Here is a 20,299-nt window from a genome sequence, read left to right as displayed (position 1 = left end):
CTAAATCTGGAGAGAGTTTTGAGTCAAACTTCCATGCTAAGGAGCACCAGTAATTGTTAGAAGTAGCTGCAGAGGAACCTGCATGGCACTGGGTGTGTTTCTGAAGGTGCTAAAGGTCCGAAGTGACGATTCCTATCCATACTAAAGAAGAGAAGGAAACCTTGCACTTAACTACTGTTTTGATTCCCTTTGTCCAGCAGTCAAAAGCAGTAACTAATATGAGAACCCAACTTTTCCTCTCTTTATTTTAGATTTGGGAAAATTCCCTGCCAAAACAATATTTCCTGGAAAATTCACTAGTGTTTGTGTGAGTAAAAGCTTCCAACCTTTTATTATGAATTTGTAAGAACTATTTCATCCACTTTTGTCCAGAAGAGTCAGAAATAATTTGCACAGAAATGTGCAGCGTTTTAATGAAAGGATTCAGAATCACTCTAATTTGAACTTTATCTGGTCTGGTTGCAGGTTTTGTGACATTTAGTGTCTTTAAAAAAAAAAAATCAAAATTTCTAGCTTCATATCAGAAAAAAAGAAAAAAAAACTGCTTGTGGCTAAATAAAATCTGTTGCAGCTCTGCTCATCGAAAAATCATTGGCTGTTAAATTGGACCTAAGTCGTCTTCTCTAACCTTTCATGATCCTGCAGCAATGGATGATGATGGATATATGGATTAGGGAACAGCACGTGATGGCAAACCTGTGGTATTTGCTACAGCGCAGAAAGAAAAACCAAATTGCTTACAAAAAATCAAACTAATTCAAAATCCTTGGTATCATGCAGCCATGCCACTGGCAAAGTGAGCATTCCCCTGCCTCTCAAAGCTTGCTGTACCCGTGATCTGCTGTCTTGCTGCTGTTAATTGATTGCAACTCTACGTGTCTGATCAGGGCTACGAGTTGTTCTCGATATGGAGATCATACAACATATACTGTGCACGCTTGTGTGTATAGATATGTTTATCCTGTATGCATGTACATACGTATGCATATTTGTGTGCTGGCCCCCAGATCCCTCATGTTACAAAGCATCGGCCTCGAAGGCATACTCATCAAAATCTTTTGTAGAGCCTCCATTTTTTTCTAGTTCCCTCAAAATGAGAGAATTTTTACGCGCTCTCTGTGTCGAAAAGGCAAAAATTCTGATTTTCACTGTCGCTCTCGCTAACTTTCTCTCACTCCCTCCTCGTGTGTGCATAAACACAGATGTGTGTATGCGTATGCACATCTGTGGCTTTAGATGCACTGGTATGTTTTTTGCTGTACAGGTAATAAAGACGGGGGAAGGTTTTTGTGTTTTCTTAATAGGTGAAGAAATCTTGAAGACCAGAGATTGGAATATGCTGAATTTTAAATTAAAAAAAAAAAAAAAAAAAAAAAAGTTAAATTGTCCGGCTGTGGAAGATGGAGCCTCATTTTTGCAGCCACTTTGAATCACGCGTTCATCTCTAAATGCGCTGTTTTTTTTTTTGTTTTTGTTTTGTTTTGCTTTTTGGTTTTTATTTTTTTGAAGAGCTAACTAACCCTGGCTGCGTCCAGTCTGAGAGAGCATTCAAATGGACTTGCTTCCTCTATTAGTTATAAGCTGTTTAAAAGCGCATCCTATGTTTGAATTGTGGATGAGAGGTTCCCTTGGCAAAGTGAGGAGGAAAATTCTTCCTACCCCTTTATTATTAATTCACTGATTCAGTCTTGGTTGGGCCTACAGGAGCAGTTAACTGGAAGCCTTTGAAGATCGATAACTTTGCTGAGGTTGTCCAGGTAGGTGAAATCGAAGACCCACAGTGGCTGGAACGTGCTGTTTAATGTGTCCTAACTGTGTTTTAGAGAAGTTATTTGTAGCCATAGTTGATTATTGACTTGCATGTATCATCAGGTGTTTTTTTAAGGAGTGACTCCGTTTTCAGGCTTCCAGATGTGCTCCAAGTCATATTATTGAGGATGTGGAAGAGAACGCTTGCTGACAAAGCTCCTGGCAGCTTTACAGAACTTTAATATTTAGTTAGTTCATGTAACAGCTGATTTCAAGGCTTTGCTCTCTTCGAGAGACTGATAACTTGATTTGATTAACTGAAGAAAGCTGGAAAAATGTTCGTTCCTCATTATTCTTCACTTGTTACTTTCTTTCGGGTTACTTTTAAAAAGAAGATTTCACCGATCACAAGCCAGTAGAAGACTTTCAGCCCAAGCAAGGGTGAAGACAGCTCTCTCCAAGAGCAGAGGAAGTCCCAGTGGAGAGAACCCAAGCTTGTTAGCAGAACTCGTCGGCATGTCTAAACAAGGAGACGACTGCTACTTCTATTTCTATTCTACCTGTACCAAGGTATGGCTGGTTTTCCTTTGCCTTGCTTTTTTTTCCCCTTTTTTTTTCGGGAAGGAGTAGATTAGGAGGAGGAAGCACACTGGTCTTTGGTTAACTTGAGAACCAGATAGATTCTGAATTCAGTTGTAGCAACATGAGGCAGCAGCATGGCCATTTTTGAGGCTGTACTCTATTTTCCTTGTTGGTTTCCTTTTGGTTCCAGGGAGACAAATGTGCCTACCGCCACTGCGAAGCTGCTCTGGGCAATGAGACGGTCTGCAAGCTGTGGCAGGAGGGTCATTGTTTCAGGAATGTCTGCCGATTCAGACACATGGAAATTGACGTGAGTGCCTAACGATGTGTTCTCAAAATAAATCAACAAAAGCATTTTTCAGTGCCGTAGGTGTACTGATTGTGCTTTTGCAGGATAGATTCGTTTGCTTCAAAATCATACCGGTTTCTGTTACCAAGAGGGGGGGTGGGAGGAAGCAGAGGGAAATAAAATCAATGCCTTAGGTATGTCTTAGCAAGATATTTTTATTTTTTTTTATTAGATGCTGACAGTTTTCTCAAGAGATGCAGAATAGCTGTTAAATAGACTGCTAAAACCTGCTGGAGCAGGGGGGTAATAAACAGGCTGTTCTATCCTCATGGGAGCAGGCTTGATAATGAACTATCAGGTCTCTTCTGACCCACAGTCCTTCAGATAACGCTGTTGTAGCTGCCTGGGGTAGGAAGTGGGGAAAGTTAAAGGTGCAGCAGAACTAAGTGTCCAAGAAGTAGTTCTAGACAGGGTTAGCCTAGGCAATTTCAGATGTTCTTTTTCCCTCTGAATAATCCTAGTATAATCCTAGGTGTATTAGTTTAACCCACCCTCAACGGATGTCTGAGAGTGCCTGTCTTCTCAAACTGAATGATGACCAATCTAAATGTGCATAGTGGTTACAGCTTATGCAAACTTTGTGAATATGCCCAGAAATACTACACTTAACTGAGAAACTGACCTTTGGAATGATGTTTCAGCACTGTGTTGTGACAGCTGTCACGATCTGGAGCTGTGCATCTCTTTGCAAGCCTCAGGTGCATGTTATCACAAGCTTTTCTTTCTTTCTGTCTTCAGAAAAAGCGCAGTGAGATTCCTTGCTACTGGGAGAACCAGCCGGGAGGCTGTCAGAAAGCCAACTGTGCTTTTCATCATGCAAAGGGACGTTACATCGATGGACAGTTCTTACCACCAAGCAAGAGTGAGTTTAGGTCCTTTTTCTTTAAGCGCTGAAGAATTAATTTTGAGTAGTACTTAGTGGGTGCCAATCCTGTAGGGGGCATCAGGTAACTGTTCATTTGTGAGTGCAGGAAAAGGTCTGCAGTCATAGGTGTACTGCACCGAGTGTACTGCTGGTGTTTGTTTTCTGCTTTCGTGCTCAGCTTCTCTTTGCTTAGTGTGATGTTTGCCTTGCAGTTTGCTTCCTGTTGTTTCCTCTTTTGCTGGGTGGTAGGGAGATGTGTTGTTGTTCGAAGGGAAGTCATTGTTCACGGCGTAAGCAGTGATGGGATGGGCAAAAGGAGATGCTGAACTCGTTGTCTGTGCGGGTTATCTGCCTTTGCTACCATCTCTTTGCATTGTGGTCAAAGTTTTAAACTGCCATATTACCGATGATCCTCCTCTTCCTCTAGCTACACTGCCAAGTCCGCCTGAGTCCGCGGACGATGATTTGAAAGTGGCTCAGATGTCACTGCAGCAAAACAAACTTTCTGTCCAGTCAAATCCCTCTCCACAGCTAAGGGGGTGACGAAAGTGGAAAACTCTGAAAATGTCCCAAGCCCTACACACCCTCCAGTTGTAATCAATGCTGCAGATGATGATGAAGGTGATGATGGTGAGCATGTTTTGGATCTTGGAACAAATTTGTGCTGTAAATGATTGTGTAAATCTTTGGTTCTTGAAGGAATCTGTGCTGTAAATGAATGTGTTAAATCTTTGGTTCTTGAAGGAATCTGTGCTGTAAATGAATGTGTTAAATCTTTGGTTCTTGAAGGAATCTGTGCTGTAAATGAATGTATAAATCACAGATGACCTGAGGTCTGACTAGCAATAGGGCAGGCAGTCTGGCCAGGTCACTGGTGGCTTTGTCTGGCAGTCGGTGGACAGAACCTGAAACGTTGGAGGAAAGCTTGGAACCACTCCTGGCTTTAGCTGGTCTGTTGTGTAAAGTTCTATATGAAACTAGGAAGGAAATTTCTTTTTTCTGTCTGAAGAGCAATGTGTTGTGTAGTAGTTAAAGCTGCAGAGAGAATCTAGAGTCTTAGATGTTTTGTCCTAGTGTATTCTACTTAGGAGTTCATCAGGTCAGTGTAGCTGTTTAAAAACAAACAAACAAAACAAAACAAACAAAAAAAAACACAAAACAGCAACAAAGTTTTTTATATGAACCATGGGCTGAAGTGTCACTGCATGAGCTACGTAATCATGACCAATCTGGTCTATGCATAACTGAATCGATTTTTCCCCTTCAGACCAACTTTCTGAGGAAGGAGAAGAAACTAAAACTCCCATCCAGCATCCAGCTGCGGAAGGCAAAAATGGATTACGGGTGATTTCCACTCGGAAAGGCAGTTCTATTACTACTAAACAAGGTATGCCAGCACCTTAGTAGGATAAATCAGAAGAACTTGACAGTTAACTCAAAAGCAGTGTGGTGTAAAAACACAACAAAATGTAGGGGTGCTGAATGGAGTCGGTTATTTCCATGATCTCATTTCTGCCATTAATACCATCATGTGCCCATTGGGTCAGAAAGGTGAACTCCTTTTCTTTACTTTTGGAGAACAAAACAGGGCCACAGCATGGAGTTTAAATGGCTGCACGTGCAGCCTTGCAACCACTGTTGATAAGCCATATCTAACAATAGAGGGATCTAATATCGTGTAAATGGATTAAAATTAAAACTACATTTTGAACCCTGAAGGATGAAAGGAGGGGCAAAATGCCATTGGTTCTATGGCTCTTTCACTTGTGAGGAGTGTTGACAGGCTTTATTCTAAATACTTCAGAAAGTTCCTGAGCGCTAAGAAGCCTGAGGACCTGTGGTCCTCAGTGAGTGCCTCTAAGCCTGTCTCATGAACTGTTTCCTGTTTTCAGAGGGCAATCTGAATTTTGGAATAAAAACACTTGAGGAAATCAAATGGCAGAAGATGAAGGAAAAAAATAAGAGACACGGTGGTGAGTTAATATTCCCTACTTTCTTATCCTGTTCACGGCAGGTGATGGTGACTGGGAGCTGCTTGAGGGACAGACTTCCATTTTTAGCTGGGGGCATAAAGCAACCTGATTCTCAGCCAGCTGGTATTCTAAATGGGAGTTCAAAGGGCAACCAGAGGCAAATTAGTCACCTCTCTTCTTTACATGCTCTGCTTGCTGTATTTTTGACAGTAACAAATCATTTAAAGTTTTTTTGTTCTTTGTGATAGTTTTTTATGTTGGGTAAACTTCCTTATGTTTTGGTTGCTCTGAACAGAAGGTTCTTCAAGATCTTCTCTTCGTCCCGTTGATTCTATGATTTTTCCTGCTCCAGAAAAGGAAAATGTCCGGACAGTGGTGAGAACTGTGACACTGTCTTCCAAGAAAGGTAATAATGAATGCTTTTGTTTTGATTTCCTTACTCCTAAACTGGAGGGTTAAGCAATACTTAAAACAATTCACCCATGTTAGCCTTCTGGTGCTGCCTTCTGTTCAAAACGTGCTTTTATGCTTAAAGTCCCTGGTTGTACTGGAAAGATTTGGTGCTCAGGTTAAGTGCAGCGGCAGGAGAAAAAAAAAAAAAGTGTCAGTATGCAAATAGGGGGGTAACTGAAAAACAGAAGAGTAACGAGAAGAGCGAGCTGTAGAAGCCAGTGCTATACAAGAAGCAATTTCTGAAGCATTAAAGAGGCTGACAGTGGCAGGTGTGGACACAGTATGACAGGAGTTTGTATATGAATTGTTTAGAGCTGTGCAAATGCCTTTTAAAAGGAAAAAAGTGTGGAAGTACTTTTACTCGTAGACATTCACCTTAGAAAGGAATATTTCTCAGCATTTGTACCTAAGAATATTCTGCTTGCTTATGCAGCTTTGTTCTGCACAAAGTATAGGTGTCAAGCAGGCTCAGATTCACTCTCTACTATCTCAGCTGGAATTTGAAGCAAGCACTGAGACTATTAATATTTTTTTTCTATGTTAATTATAGTTAAAATATGAGTTTATGTGGTTTAGCTGTCAAAAGAGTGTCTGACTGGGGTTTTTTGGACATGGGCTAACAGGATACCATTTCTGTTGGCTACTGGTTTCTGTGAAATAGAAAAAAAAATTCCCTTTTGTTTTAGGGGAGGAACCTGTGGTTCGAGTAGATCTTGCTGATAGACAAGGAAAACGGAAAGCCTCTGCAGGTAAGAACTTTTTACGAGCTGTTACGTAGGTGCTGCCTTCTATATATGACTGCATTAAAGAGTATTTGTGATGTATGAAAGGAAAATACATTGCAGTGGAGATCTGTGTTGACGGCAGAAATGGCAAATAAATAAATAAATAAATCATTTAGCAGCTGAAAGGCAATTCTATGAAAATATGCTTGAAAAAGAGAAGCTTATTGTTGACTGTTCTCAAACCTTCCTGCAAAGAAAAGTTCTTACAATATTCCTTGTTTTCTCTGAAGATGATGTAAGCAGCCTTCCAGTGAAGCGCAGCCTTGCTGAAAGGCTGGGGAAGAAGGTAGAGGCTCCGGGAAATGCTGACAAAGCACCCAAGAGAGAGACAGGTACTAAACGGGCATCTGGATTGGATTCCTGGGTTTTGTATTTAGTCTTTCTGTTTGTCCTTTTCCAGTGATGTTTCTTTTTGCATGTTGGCTGAGGTCGTAATCACTGGGATTCAAAGTCACCTTTCCTGTCTTGTTTTGAAATGTGAACCTGAAGTTGACATTATGCAGCCTCCCTAATTCGTTCTTTTTCTGTTTTGCAGTTCGAGTTCCCAAGTCTCTGAAGGACAGGCTGGGATTACCTCCTAAACAGACCAGTACTGAGAGAGGTAACAGCTAGATATTAAATGTGCTTTCTCCTCCTTCCTTTCCATGAACTTGGAGTGCTTTCATACATCCCTAAAAACTAATTTAAACGAAAACAAAGAACTGACGCCTCTTGCTTGAGTGCTGAAGCTCTTCTGACAGCCACTATCAGAACTCTGGCTCTAGGTGTGTGTTTATTTTCTACTTGTGCCTTGTCAAGGTTTTTAGCTGCTTCTGTGAAGCGTTACGTACAATTAGAATAGAACCACTGCCAGGAGCAGGAATTTGAAATGCAGACTAAAAAAGTAATAAAGTAAAGCAGCATTTCTGTGTAGCAGTTCTCTCTGGATAGGGCTGGTCTTCAAAATACAAGTGGCTCAGAGGAAGAGGAGAATGTTGTTCTAAGGATATTGTTCTAAGATGCATTATTGGGAACAGTCAAGATGAGTTTTCCTTAGTGCTCTGACAAATTTTGGAGACTTAAAATATTGCTGGACTCTCTTTAAATGTTGGTGCTTCTCCTCATTTCTTGATGATGACAGGGAAGGCTGCTAAGCCGATGGGAGAGATCCATGTGAAAACACTGGAGGAAATCCGTCGTGAGAAAGCTCTTCAGAGACGCGAAACTCAAGCCAAAGCCGAGGCTGAAGGGCATGGTAAAAGTGAAGATTCCAGCGCAGGGGCAAGAGCTGCTCGTGCAGGTCGCATCCAAACTTTCTCTGAAGCCTTGTCTGAAAAAAAGAATAATCGCTTGGTAGAAGAGAAGAAAAAAGCAGGAGAATGCCATAGCAAGAGCAAAATTCAGGGTGAGTCCAAGAAGCAGCTCGCTCTGTCCGGGCCCAGCAAAGGGCAGGCGAAGGAGCCGGCAGGAAAAGTCAAGCCAGAAGGAGAAGTACGTGTTAAAACCTTGGAAGAAATAAAGCGTGAGAAAGCTCTGCGGATGCAGCAGAGTGAAGGAGATGTGCCAGCTCCCTCAGCACTACCCGGACCTGCCCCAGCAGAGCAGAAATCTTTATGGAGCACAAAACTAACAGGTAATAAGATGCTTTAATGCCTGCCCCAGTGAGGTGCTTCCCATATTGAGCAAGTTCAGTTTGCTCAGGATCTGCTTCATGGATAAATGCTGAATGGCTTGCACATCGTAGCCTTTCTCTCTCTCTCTCATGGGACACAAGGAAATAAATGCACAAAGGAAACAAGTACCCAGCTTTCTTTATTTCTGCCGTTGACAAAACTTTTTTTTGTCTTTTTTTAAAGCACCTGAAAAAGAAGAAAAGAAGACAGTGGAATTGAACCGGCCTTTTCCTAAACTTTCCTCTGGACCTGATGTACAGGTGAGTCCTCTGTGAAGACACACATACATTCGTACAATTTCTGATAATTCTGACAAGTTTTGTTACTCACCGTGTGCCACCCTCTTGAGTGTGTTCTTACCCTTCAGCACCTGGTAGGAGCTGCAGTGCAGTCTAAATCCTATCGCCAGCAGCATTTCCAGACAGCTCTGTAATCCTCAAACTTGGAATCAGTCTGTTTATACCACAGCAACAAAGAAACCCTGTTAGCACCAGCTGAAATCTACACAGTTAGCGTGGAGGGAATTCTTTTTGTTCTTACTGACTTGATCTGTCAGACATGAAGGATTTAATACAGAAGGCCAGAGTTCTGTGTTCAAGGAAATCAATCTGTCAGTGGATACTGTATAGGGGAACTTGTATGACTTTCTGCTGCTTAAAAAGAATGTGATAAATAGATGTACAGCAGAACATCCTATCTGTTTAAAGAAGCTTGCCATAGTGGATATTGCAGATATGTGAGACTGTGTCCATAGTAAAGCATGGCTCTTGCTACAGGCAGAATTTTATGGAGAAAAAAAACACAACAGTAACCTGAACAATATTAATATGCTGTTCCACATCAAGACCATTTTGGAGGGATTGCTGATCAGATTTTCTTAACGAAATCTCCACGGATTTTTTTTTTTTTTTTTTTGTCCTATTCATGCACTCCTTTTCTTTCCTTCTAGCCCACTCAGCAGAGCGGAACTCGTAAATGTCCAGAGAAGAGCTTTGAAGAGAGACGGTGGGAGAAGTGGCAACAGAGAGAACAACAAGAGAAGCTTCGGAAGGAGGAAGCTGCTGTCAAATCTACTGCTGGCTTCTTTAATACTGAACCAGCAGGGAAAGTGGCAGCTCAATTTCAGGGCCAGGAAGCTAAAAGTAAGTGTTGAAGGTTAAGAGTTACTTAGGTTGTCTTCTGAAATACAGACAGAAGATGACAATTCTCATGCTGTAACTCTGGCAGGGTGCGTTTTGCCACGCAATGCTACGAAGCAAAGGGTGTACTTTCTTTTTCTTAGTTTGTTTCTTTTCCTGCCAGCCAGATGTTAGGTAAGGAACGGGAGACTAGAAAATGACACTACAAGTGTGGACTTTGTAGAACAGCTTAACTGTGGGACATCACTGCAAGGGAGAGGAAGCTGGTACAACAGTTGCATACACTCTTGTCCTACTATAACTGCTGCTTTTTCCTTTCCTAGCGGGAGCAGGACTTTAAATATAAAAGCCGTCTATATTTGTGAACCTAGCTTGCACTTAGGATTGCTATGTGTCGGAGGTGTCCCTTGTCCTGGATTATTATTTACTGTAGCTCTTCGGTTTCTTTGTTCCTTTGTATGGCTTGTTGGTAGACAGAGTTTACTATGTGGAAAAGATTCCTGAGAATCCAGGCAATGGCGGTGTAATTGTGCTGGCCAAATGCATTTAACTGTGTAGAAGGACTGTGGAAATGATTAAGAGAACCTGGATTTTTCCTGAGGCAGAGCAAGACTGTATCAGTTCTCTCTTCCTTTTACTCTAGCCAACTTTATGACACCTGTGAAGCCTTCGCGTGGGAAAGTCACTTTCCCCAAGAAGAAGGCACTGAAACGTAAGGCACCTGGGAGTTATCCCTCTGCCATAGCAGCTGTGGAACTACAGACTGCCTTTGATGCTGACATGATGGGACCTCCAGCCAGAAAAGCAGCCATGGTAAGGCCAGGGGCTAATGCAGAGATGGATCCCTTGTTAAATTTCTACCCTCCTCTAGGAGAAAAGGTGGAAAACTCAAACGTTCTGCAGGCCTTCTGTTTCCTTTGAAATCCAGTAGCTGTCTCCAGGATGCTTGTAGAACCCTTCTGTATTTATGAGATGAATGGCACTCTTTAACCGGTACTCTGATGCTGTGATTTCTCTGGTGTGAGGGATTTTGTCCATTAATGCCATGTTCTTAAAAGACACAAGATCATGAGTAACCTCCAGGTGAATGTGAACTTTCTTCAGGAGCACCTTGCTTTTGTATTTTGGCCACGGCTCCGCAATGCCAGAGGAGAAGCAGTGTGGAGGAAAAAGCTATTAAGGAATCTTTTACCCATGTGTCATAAATACTGTTTTGCTGCTTTCTAGGGTGTTTCAGACGTGCCGGAGCACGTCCCAGCCATCAGACTTGAAGAAAATCCCCCAAACAGGTGACAACCCCAACTTGCTCTTTTTCTTAATCAGTGTATATCCCCAGGGAAACATAAGTTCTGTCACATGTGGGAAAAAATGAGGGTTCTGAGATAATTAAAGCCCAAATCCATCAAAGGAATAAGTCACCTGAAACCACTTTCTAGCAGCTAGCAGGATTGCTTAATTAGGCTTTCTTGAAATGCTGCAAGTCAGCACAGCTTTCCGGTGACTTCTTGGGTTGTCTGAATACCTGAACGAGGATGAGGTGAAGTTCTACTTCCTCGTGAGGTGATAGATGATGAGTAGTGTCCTCTGCCTTTTGGTCCTCAAGAATGCCACCTCAACTCCAGGTGCCCTGGCTTCACAGATAAACCCCCAGACTGAAAAATGTACCTGGTAACGCATCGGGCTCTAAATGTAGCCCTGGGTTGATTGATAACAATCCCTGTGTAAGATTGAAGCGTAGGAGGGCTTGCCTACAGTTTTAAGAGCCGGTTTGCAGGAAAGGGATTTCCCGTTAAGAAATGGCATATCCTGATTGTTCTTTCTTGCTCTCCCAAGACCTGAAGTGCGTCTTGGAAGCCCGGAAAGATTTGAGGAGCAGATGGAGATGGATCTCGAGACCTCGACCTCAGCTTCTTCCCAGCTAGAAGAGGCACGGACACGCCGGCTGAGTTCCACAGGGAACGCGCCCTTATCTGCGGATGAAGATTTTGAGAAGCTACTTTGGGAAATCTCAGGAGGCAGACTGGAAGCCGAAATCGACTTAGACCCAGGGAAGGACGAGGATGACCTCCTCCTTGAACTCTCCGAGATGATTGACAGTTGAACTGCGTAGTCCTATGGTAGAATTAAAAAAAAAAAAAAAAAAAAAATTGAAACTGTTCTTCTTGTTGGATACCCCAAGGTGATCCTTTTTCTAACTGAGGCTTTGCAATGAGACTTAAAGCACAGTCCGAAGTGGTAGAAATTGGCAGGATCTGCACTCAGTTGTCCTAAATTTCCCTGCTGGTCAGAGGTAAGGTCTTGTGCATCCGTTCTCTTACCTTCGATATCGAGAGGACAAAGCACTTCTTTTGGCACAGAAAGATCTCCATTGGCACGCCATGGTGGCTGCAAATCGATCTTCTGATGGAGCGATGCTCTGAAGGCTTAAACGTAAAGCTTCTTCCTTCCTCCGCCCTTGGCACAACTCGATGTTGGGCACATTGTGAAGCTTCGGTGTTCTGATTTCTCGGACAGTTGATAGCCAAATCCTGGAGTTACTATGTCAACTCTTGACTTTTACTCATGTATGCCGTTGTTTTGACTGTACCTGTGTCAGATGATGAAGCTGTAGTGGTGGGAGGGAGCAGAACCGTTATTCCAGTGTGTTGTGGACCAAACTTGCTGCCAGGAGTGGGGGTGGGGGTCAGCCCACCCAGCCTTCCTTTCAATTATCAGGGAGGATCAAATGGTGAAAAGCAGCAGCTCTGCCATGCGGCTCCGCTACCCCCACTCCCTTCTCTTGTGCTGTACCAAAGTTCCCCCAGGCTTTGGTTGGTGCTTTTTGCTGGTGTGAGGACTCCGGGGCGAGCAGTCGGGACTCTGCCGCAGTTACGGGGTCGATGAAGGGTTGTTTAAGTGCCTCTTGGTTTTAAAACTTGCTCCCCTGAGCTGCTGGCTCTGCTGCCTGCTACAGCAAATGTTCGGGTGCCATCAGCATCGCGCTTGGGCGTGGGCACTGACTCTGCGGAGGAAGAAGCTGAGATTCGGGTGTATTGTGTACCCTGCCACCAGCCATCGTTTTTTTTCCCCTAGCAGATCAATTTTGAATTATTTTCCGAACTTTTCGCGGCACGGTAGGCTCTTCCCGCTATGATTTGTGAAGCTGTGGGGGCCCTCAGGCATTTGCTGCTGGCAGAGGAAAAGTGCTTGTCGAATTTGTTGTAAATACTTAATGTTTGGACAAAACCACGCGTCTCCGTGTGTGTGTGTGTGTGTGTGCTGTGACGCCCCGGCCCCACCAGGGAAAACCTCCGCCGACGAAACTGCTGCTGGAGCTCACACAGGCCTTCATCGTGCCAAAGGACTTCACGGGGACTTCTGCCAGCTCAGTAATGGGGGAGAAAAAGCAAAATCAGGAGGAGGAGAGCTCAGAGACTGCGCCCACCTGCCCTCGCTTTCCCTTCACCCCAAGCCCTGTTCTACCATCAGCCTTCGCCTCTTCTGCCTGCGGTGCTGGCAGTGGGAGCGGCGAGGCGGCGGCAGCCATGGCGTACCGCGAGCAGGACCAGAAGGTGCAGAAGGTGATTGTGCAGCCCATCGTATCCTTCCTGCGGCTGCGGGGTGCCAGGGAGGTGGGTGGGGGGCGGCTCGGACCTCAGGGGTCTCGGATCTGGGGCCCTGGGGGCTCGGCCTGGGCCTTGAGGCCTTGTCGCGGGGCCCTGAGGCCTCGTTGTGGGGTTTGGGGCCTTGTCCCGAGCCCGGAACTGTTGTCCCCGTGCTGAGCCCTTAACGCAGCGCCCCAGAACCTCATCTTCCGCTACCTGCAGAACGTGAGTACCGCGGGGAGGGGGCGGGGATGGGGATTAGGGAGGTGTGGGGGGAGTGGGGAGGGTCTGGGGATTCCCCTCGGTGAGTTTTCGGCTCCTGGCCGTGTCCCGGGACGGGTTTGTGGGGGATGGAGAGCTGTGCGGCGTGCTGGTGGGCACAAGGAGCCCAGCGTTTCCCCCTCGTGTAGCCGGGCGTGCAGGGGTGATCCCTTGTGACTGGAAACGTGTTCTTCACCGAATGTGTAGTATTCACCCGATGGTATAACGCTCAAATGTCAGATTGCTCATTGAAACTGCCCCTGAGAGTTGCTCCTCGGAGCGTTTGGGAGCTGTCGTGGCTGTGGCTAGCAGGTATTTCTGAACACATGAGAGAACAAAAGTGCTCAGTGTTTGTGGCCCGACTTACTCTCCTCCTTCGTTCTGCAGAGGTCGAGGATCCAGGTGTGGCTCTATGAGCAGGTGAACATGCAGATAGAAGGCTGCATCATCGTGAGTATCCGCACGTCCCCATGTTTCATCTTTCATTTTGCCTCATTCACAATCGTGTTTTTTGATCAAGAAAAGTTATCACAAGGAAAAAAAGATTTGTACTTCTCTGCCCTTCCCCTCGCCCTGCCCTTCCCTCCCGCTCCTGAGCCCTTCGTCAGGCCTTGCTGGGCCCTCTGTCCGGCTGTCTGTCCGTCCATCCGACCCTCTGGCCATCTGTCCCACCACCCTGCCCCGTCCCTGCCCTCTCCCTAAGGAAGGAAAGAGTCCCCGGGCTGCCTTCATGGGGGGGGGGGGGAAGAGGGGAGGTTCTGCTGAGAAAAAACTGAAAGATTTCCCCCTTAATGGGTGCCTTGCGAGTTATTTCGAGTTCCAACCTTCTGCCTTCCTTCCGTAGCAGTGCCTCTAAGGGGTGCGCTGTAAGGCAGCCCTCATCTGGCGCGTTGCTCCTCCGTTCCCCCAAGGAACTGCCTTCAGGATCTGACTAACTCTGGATGCACCCGGTTGTCGCCTTAATTTCTCCCTTAGCTTGCTGAAAACAAGCCGGTTGGGTGACCTTTTGCGTTTCTCGCTTAAAATTTGGATCGAGGAGGTCTGTGTTTCCTTACGCTGATGTCCACGCTGAAGGTGCAGAAGGGTTCCGTGCTGTTGCTTGGGTCAGCCTTGTTGCCAGGTTCGGAATGTTTAGCCTACCGGTGCTTCGGTGCTGTTGGGCTGCACTCAGAGTGTGAGCTCTGGGCGTTATTTCTCAAATACTGCGTTATTTGAGCATACAGACCCGAGATATTCTGCGGAGAGGTGATTTAAGGCACATCAGAACCACCGCTGTGGCGTGTGCCAGCGTCGGACGCCCGTTCGAGTGATCGGGCGGAGCAGGTGAATTGAATTTGGTGCTGGGTGGCGAGGTGGTGTTGGGGGAAGAGCTAGGCTAAGGAGAGCTTCCTCTTGCTCTGCCCCTTCCCATCTCAAATGGCCGCTTCCTGGGGAGGTGGGTTCGTTTGGAGGTTAACTACAACGTTACAGTGAGGATGAGGAATCATCTTTAGTCCTGTAGATATTTGCTGCCAGGCCGCAGCGTTGATTTCAGAAATTGTATTTAAAAAAGGGAAAAGAAAGGAAAGATGTATTCTTTAACATACTCTCTTTTCTCAGAGAGTAGATGGAGGAGCTTCAGCAGTGCCCTTCCTCCGGAAACGATTCCCAGTGTCTGCTCAGACACTGAGGAGGAAAATGGAGGAGAGCCACCCGATAGAAATAAAGGAAAGAAGGGGTCATGGATTAAGGGAAAAGCACTACTTAAAAAATTGGTGCTCTCTAAAAACGGGTTAAGGGTTTGGGACCTGCAGGTGCTGCCTACAGCTGTGTGCATTGCAGTCGTGCCTGTTGCCACTGAGCAAAACGGGGAGAGCTGCTTTGTCGAACGCGGCGTGTTAAAGCACGTGCCACTGCCTGGAAGTAAAGCACGGACTTCCCTCGTGTGGGACTTCTTCCCTAGCTATCTGTGGTTTACCTGATGGTTTCCCATAAGCTGTGAATGTTTAAAAGAAAAAAAAAAAAAAAAAAAAAAACCAACACCAACGTTGAGAGTGGTGAAGCAGATCCTCACCTGGGGACTCAGAATCAGCAATGACATCACCGTGCGAAGCATTGTGTGCGCTTCGGGTTGGGGCTGCTGCGAGCCTCGCAGTGGGGAGGGAGAGCAGATCCGGGGTGCCTCTGGGTCAGCCCTCTGCCCTGGTGGCTTCGTGAGCACTGAGAGTTTGACTCCTGTGTTCCCAGCTTTCGCTTCCGCACCTGTGGTGTGGCAGAACCAGCGAGCTGCTTCCTCAGCTGGAGGAGGAAGAGGAGTGACCTCAACATTGCCGAGGTAAAGCACAATTATGAAAAAAAGATTTGGCAAAGATGTGGGTTGTACCAGCGCGGCTGCTGCAGCAGCAGCAGATCCTGGAGCATTGGAGAAGATAGAGAGGGGTTTCTTCGTGAAAAGAATGCTGTTAAAAGTGTTTTCATGCCAGAAATTAGGATAAACGCCTCTGTTGTTTGACATCCTCTATTGACCTGGCACATTGGCATTACAGCGTACCTGGCACGCTGTTTGTATTAAAAAAAAAAAAAGGTATTTTAGTCAGGGCAGGCCAGAAACCTGCCTTGGCACTTGCACATCGCAGCAATGCTTACAGACCCTGCATCCTGGCCTGGCAGCCAGGATCTAAATCCGATGGTGCTGTTGGTAAACTGAAGCTCAGGAAGCGCTTCTGGGTTTTTCTGTCCTTCCATGTGAATTTTTACCCTGTGAAGTTGGTGTATGAAGCTATTTTCGTAACAACAAATAGGTTTAAAAGCAGTTTCAGTTTAACGTCTACATGCTTGGGTGTTATTAACAGAGCTTTGTATACTGAGCTGGTGCTTGGTAGGAGAAAAAACATAAATCTTACCTGGGAAACCTGGACCCCCTCAGCTACATACTGCTATGAGGAAACTCAGATGTAAGAACACACTTAAATAACACCTCACCAGAGCTGTTGTGCTCCTGACCACCAAAGGCACCTTTTTCCAACGCCGTCATACTGGAAGTTGATGCAGCCGGTTCCATCCGTAAAGTGTGACTGTACAGTGCTGTAAAAGAAATATTTTTTCACAGCTTTGGAGAAAGTGAAGCAGAGAAAACCACACATAACCACTGATACCTGGACCCCAAACTGCCACAGACTGACAGTGATGCCCACTGGATATCTCCTGATACCCTGCTGCCTTCTGACTGCTCCAGCAGAAGTCCCGTTTTAATTAGCCAGCAGGTCCCTCTGAGGGAGGGACTTTGCTAAAACTGCTGCCGTAGGAAGTATCCTACGGGAGCCAAGTTGCTAAACTGATGTGTGGTTTTCCCTTAACCCCCTCACCCCTGACTTTCCAGCTCCTGACGACACTGCCAACATGTGCAGTGTCACCGTGTGCCAACTAGGTGCCAGCTGCCATGGTTTATATATTGTAAAATCAGTGATTTGGGACTCGTGAGCACTGAGAAGAGGTTAGCAATTACTTAAGAGCTTTCCTTGTGTCGCTCTGGGGCAGGGAGATGGGTGAAACATCTTAGGCTTGAAAGTGATTCCCTGCAGAGTGACGTGCTCAGATCTGCACAACAGATCTGTCGTCTGGTCACCTTATTAGATCCCTGCTTGAGAGGTTGCTTGCAAGAATCGATTCCTCTTCACCTTGATGTGTCAAGCTAAAGACAAATCTGTGCCGAAGCACTGTCTGATCAGACGAGTGCCTCAGTTCAGGATTGTTCTTTGACAGCTACAGAAACAACAGGACGATCAGCGCCTTCAGGAACAGATGAATTTGATCTTGAGGCTGTCATAAAACAGGTCCCTGAAGTTTGAAGACTCTTCAAATAGTTTGGGCCAGCAAGGAGCAGCTGTACGTGGCGGCTGCGGTAACTCGGGGCTCAGAGTCTCAGAGAGCATGGTGAAAGGTGACCCCCAGCTGGCTGCTGGAGGAAGCTGAGGCAGCGTTCAGCTCTAACCTTTGCCTTCTTGGCTGGCATCTTTGTACTCCTGCTGTCAGTGGGTGTTGAGTGTCCGTCCCCCCAGGCTCAGAACGTGCCCTCAGATGTAGGCAGCGTTTAGCAGCTAGAATTCCCTCAAATAGAAAGAGTACAAATGATGCGTTTTCTGCTTTTGCTTTGGAACTCTTAGCTTGAGGTTTTCCTGCAGGCCATGAGGTTTCTTGCAGCAGCAGGGATGAGTTCTGTTAGCAAGAGGCTGTTCTGTGCTTTGACTGTGGGAAGATGAATGGTTACGTGTGCACCGTTAAATATAACTTGACACCTAGCACACCGCACTTGCAGCCTGTGGGGTGCTTTAACAAGCAGGTAAATCAGCAGAGGCTGCTTTGCAGCCGGGGTGATGCTGGGTGATTAAAAAGCAGGGGCAGAACAAGGAGTTTCTAGTGTTTGTTCTTGCTTGTCATCCGACTCTCCATTTCCACTGTTCTTTAAAAAAAAAAACCAAAAACAAACAAACAACAAAAAAAAAAAAAAAAAAACAAGGGGTAAGCATCTTAATATCTTTATTATAAATGGAAGGCACAAAACAGGCCAGCAACAGAGACTGTCCAAGAGAAATGCTTTGTGCTTTATAAACAAACAAGGCAGTACCCTTAGGTGGGTGTGATAATCCTCCTCTAATGCGTTTTTGGGGTGCAAAAATAGATTTGTTCCTTTCTTGCTCTTCTCTGCAGGACAAAGGCAGAATAGGCAACTGCAAAGTTAGACCAGGGAGGTCAGTTTGTTCCGTACTGAGAAAGACAAGCTTGTAAAACAAACTAGACAGATTTTCTTTGTACTATTCATCTTCCTTCAGCAAAGGCAAAGCTTATGACACTTGTTGGTGTGTATTTCCAGACCCCCAGCTACTGGCACTGTAGCGCATCTCTAATTCTTTGGTACAAAAGGTTCAAAATCTCTTAATGCAAAAATTTTACCAGCACCCTGGAGCAAAAAAAAAAGAAATCGAAAAATCAAACCGACTTCTATTACAGACCTGCTGAGTGCACCAGAGTTACTCACTTTTATTCAGGCTTTCAGGGGCAACTTCAGTTGGTTTAGCGCTTGGATTGCTATGTTGGCAGATGTCAGTTTAAAAAAAAAAAAAAAGCTTTTGAGGTCCTTTTTAAAATGAGACTGCTTTTTTGGAATTTGGAATACTGCAAGGTATCGTTGGTTTTGCTTTCTTCCCATTCCTTAGACCAGATCCATTCAGATTCTGAACAGCGTTCCCGGTCTGTTCAGGAAAATGGAAGGCAACAAGCAAAATGATGAGCTCCTTGGGCAGTCAAAAGAGCTAAATCTGGAGAGAGTTTTGAGTCAAACTTCCATGCTAAGGAGCACCAGTAATTGTTAGAAGTAGCTGCAGAGGAACCTGCATGGCACTGGGTGTGTTTCTGAAGGTGCTAAAGGTCCGAAGTGACGATTCCTATCCATACTAGAGAAGAGAAGGAAACCTTGCACTTAACTACTGTTTTGATTCCCTTTGTCCAGCAGTCAAAAGCAGTAACTAATATGAGAACCCAACTTTTCCTCTCTTTATTTTAGATTTGGGAAAATTCCCTGCCAAAACAATATTTCCTGGAAAATTCACTAGTGTTTGTGTGAGTAAAAGCTTCCAACCTTTTATTATGAATTTGTAAGAACTATTTCATCCACTTTTGTCCAGAAGAGTCAGAAATAATTTGCACAGAAATGTGCAGCGTTTTAATGAAAGGATTCAGAATCACTCTAATTTGAACTTTATCTGGTCTGGTTGCAGGTTTTGTGACATTTAGTGTCTTTAAAAAAAAAAAAAATCAAAATTTCTAGCTTCATATCAGAAAAAAAGAAAAAAAAACTGCTTGTGGCTAAATAAAATCTGTTGCAGCTCTGCTCATCGAAAAATCATTGGCTGTTAAATTGGACCTAAGTCGTCTTCTCTAACCTTTCATGATCCTGCAGCAATGGATGATGATGGATATATGGATTAGGGAACAGCACGTGATGGCAAACCTGTGGTATTTGCTACAGCGCAGAAAGAAAAACCAAATTGCTTCCAAAAAATCAAACTAATTCAAAATCCTTGGTATCATGCAGCCATGCCACTGGCAAAGTGAGCATTCCCCTGCCTCTCAAAGCTTGCTGTACCTGTGATCTGCTGTCTTGCTGCTGTTAATTGATTGCAACTCTACGTGTCTGATCAGGGCTACGAGTTGTTCTCGATATGGAGATCATACAACATATACTGTGCACGCTTGTGTGTATAGATATGTTTATCCTGTATGCATGTACATACGTATGCATATTTGTGTGCTGGCCCCCAGATCCCTCATGTTACAAAGCATCGGCCTCGAAGGCATACTCATCAAAATCTTTTGTAGAGCCTCCATTTTTTTCTAGTTCCCTCAAAATGAGAGAATTTTTACGCGCTCTCTGTGTCGAAAAGGCAAAAATTCTGATTTTCACTGTCGCTCTCGCTAACTTTCTCTCACTCCCTCCTCGTGTGTGCATAAACACAGATGTGTGTATGCGTATGCACATCTGTGGCTTTAGATGCACTGGTATGTTTTTTGCTGTACAGGTAATAAAGACGGGGGAAGGTTTTTGTGTTTTCTTAATAGGTGAAGAAATCTTGAAGACCAGAGATTGGAATATGCTGAATTTTAAATTAAAAAAAAAAAAAAAAAAAAAAAAAAAGTTAAATTGTCCAGCTGTGGAAGATGGAGCCTCATTTTTGCAGCCACTTTGAATCACGCGTTCATCTCTAAATGCGCTGTTTTTTTTTGTTTTTGTTTTGTTTTGCTTTTTGGTTTTTATTTTTTTGAAGAGCTAACTAACCCTGGCTGCGTCCAGTCTGAGAGAGCATTCAAATGGACTTGCTTCCTCTATTAGTTATAAGCTGTTTAAAAGCGCATCCTATGTTTGAATTGTGGA

General features: G+C 44.7%; 1 protein-coding gene across 1 annotated transcript; it reads left to right on the top strand.

Moving 5' to 3' along the window:
• Positions 1 to 2,265: 2,265 nt before the first annotated feature.
• Positions 2,266 to 16,798, top strand: LOC311220560 (zinc finger CCCH domain-containing protein 11A-like; the record flags this gene model as incomplete). Its single annotated transcript, XM_084304122.1, is given in 25 exon segments — positions 2,266 to 2,319; positions 2,522 to 2,641; positions 3,419 to 3,542; positions 3,973 to 4,083; positions 4,086 to 4,175; positions 4,813 to 4,932; positions 5,438 to 5,518; positions 5,814 to 5,924; positions 6,658 to 6,720; positions 6,987 to 7,088; positions 7,292 to 7,357; positions 7,877 to 8,368; positions 8,592 to 8,668; positions 8,776 to 8,781; positions 9,358 to 9,550; positions 10,191 to 10,360; positions 10,775 to 10,836; positions 11,381 to 11,643; positions 12,501 to 12,583; positions 12,829 to 13,158; positions 13,780 to 13,842; positions 14,368 to 14,390; positions 15,619 to 15,706; positions 16,042 to 16,158; positions 16,751 to 16,798. Coding segments are annotated over 25 exon segments (3,057 nt in total).
• Between the last annotated feature and the right edge of the window lie 3,501 nt (positions 16,799 to 20,299).

This window comes from Netta rufina (assembly GCF_964035555.1).
Source record: "Netta rufina genome assembly, chromosome: 34".
Lineage (NCBI taxonomy): Eukaryota > Metazoa > Chordata > Aves > Anseriformes > Anatidae > Netta > Netta rufina.
This window is presented reverse-complemented; position numbering and strand designations above follow the sequence as displayed.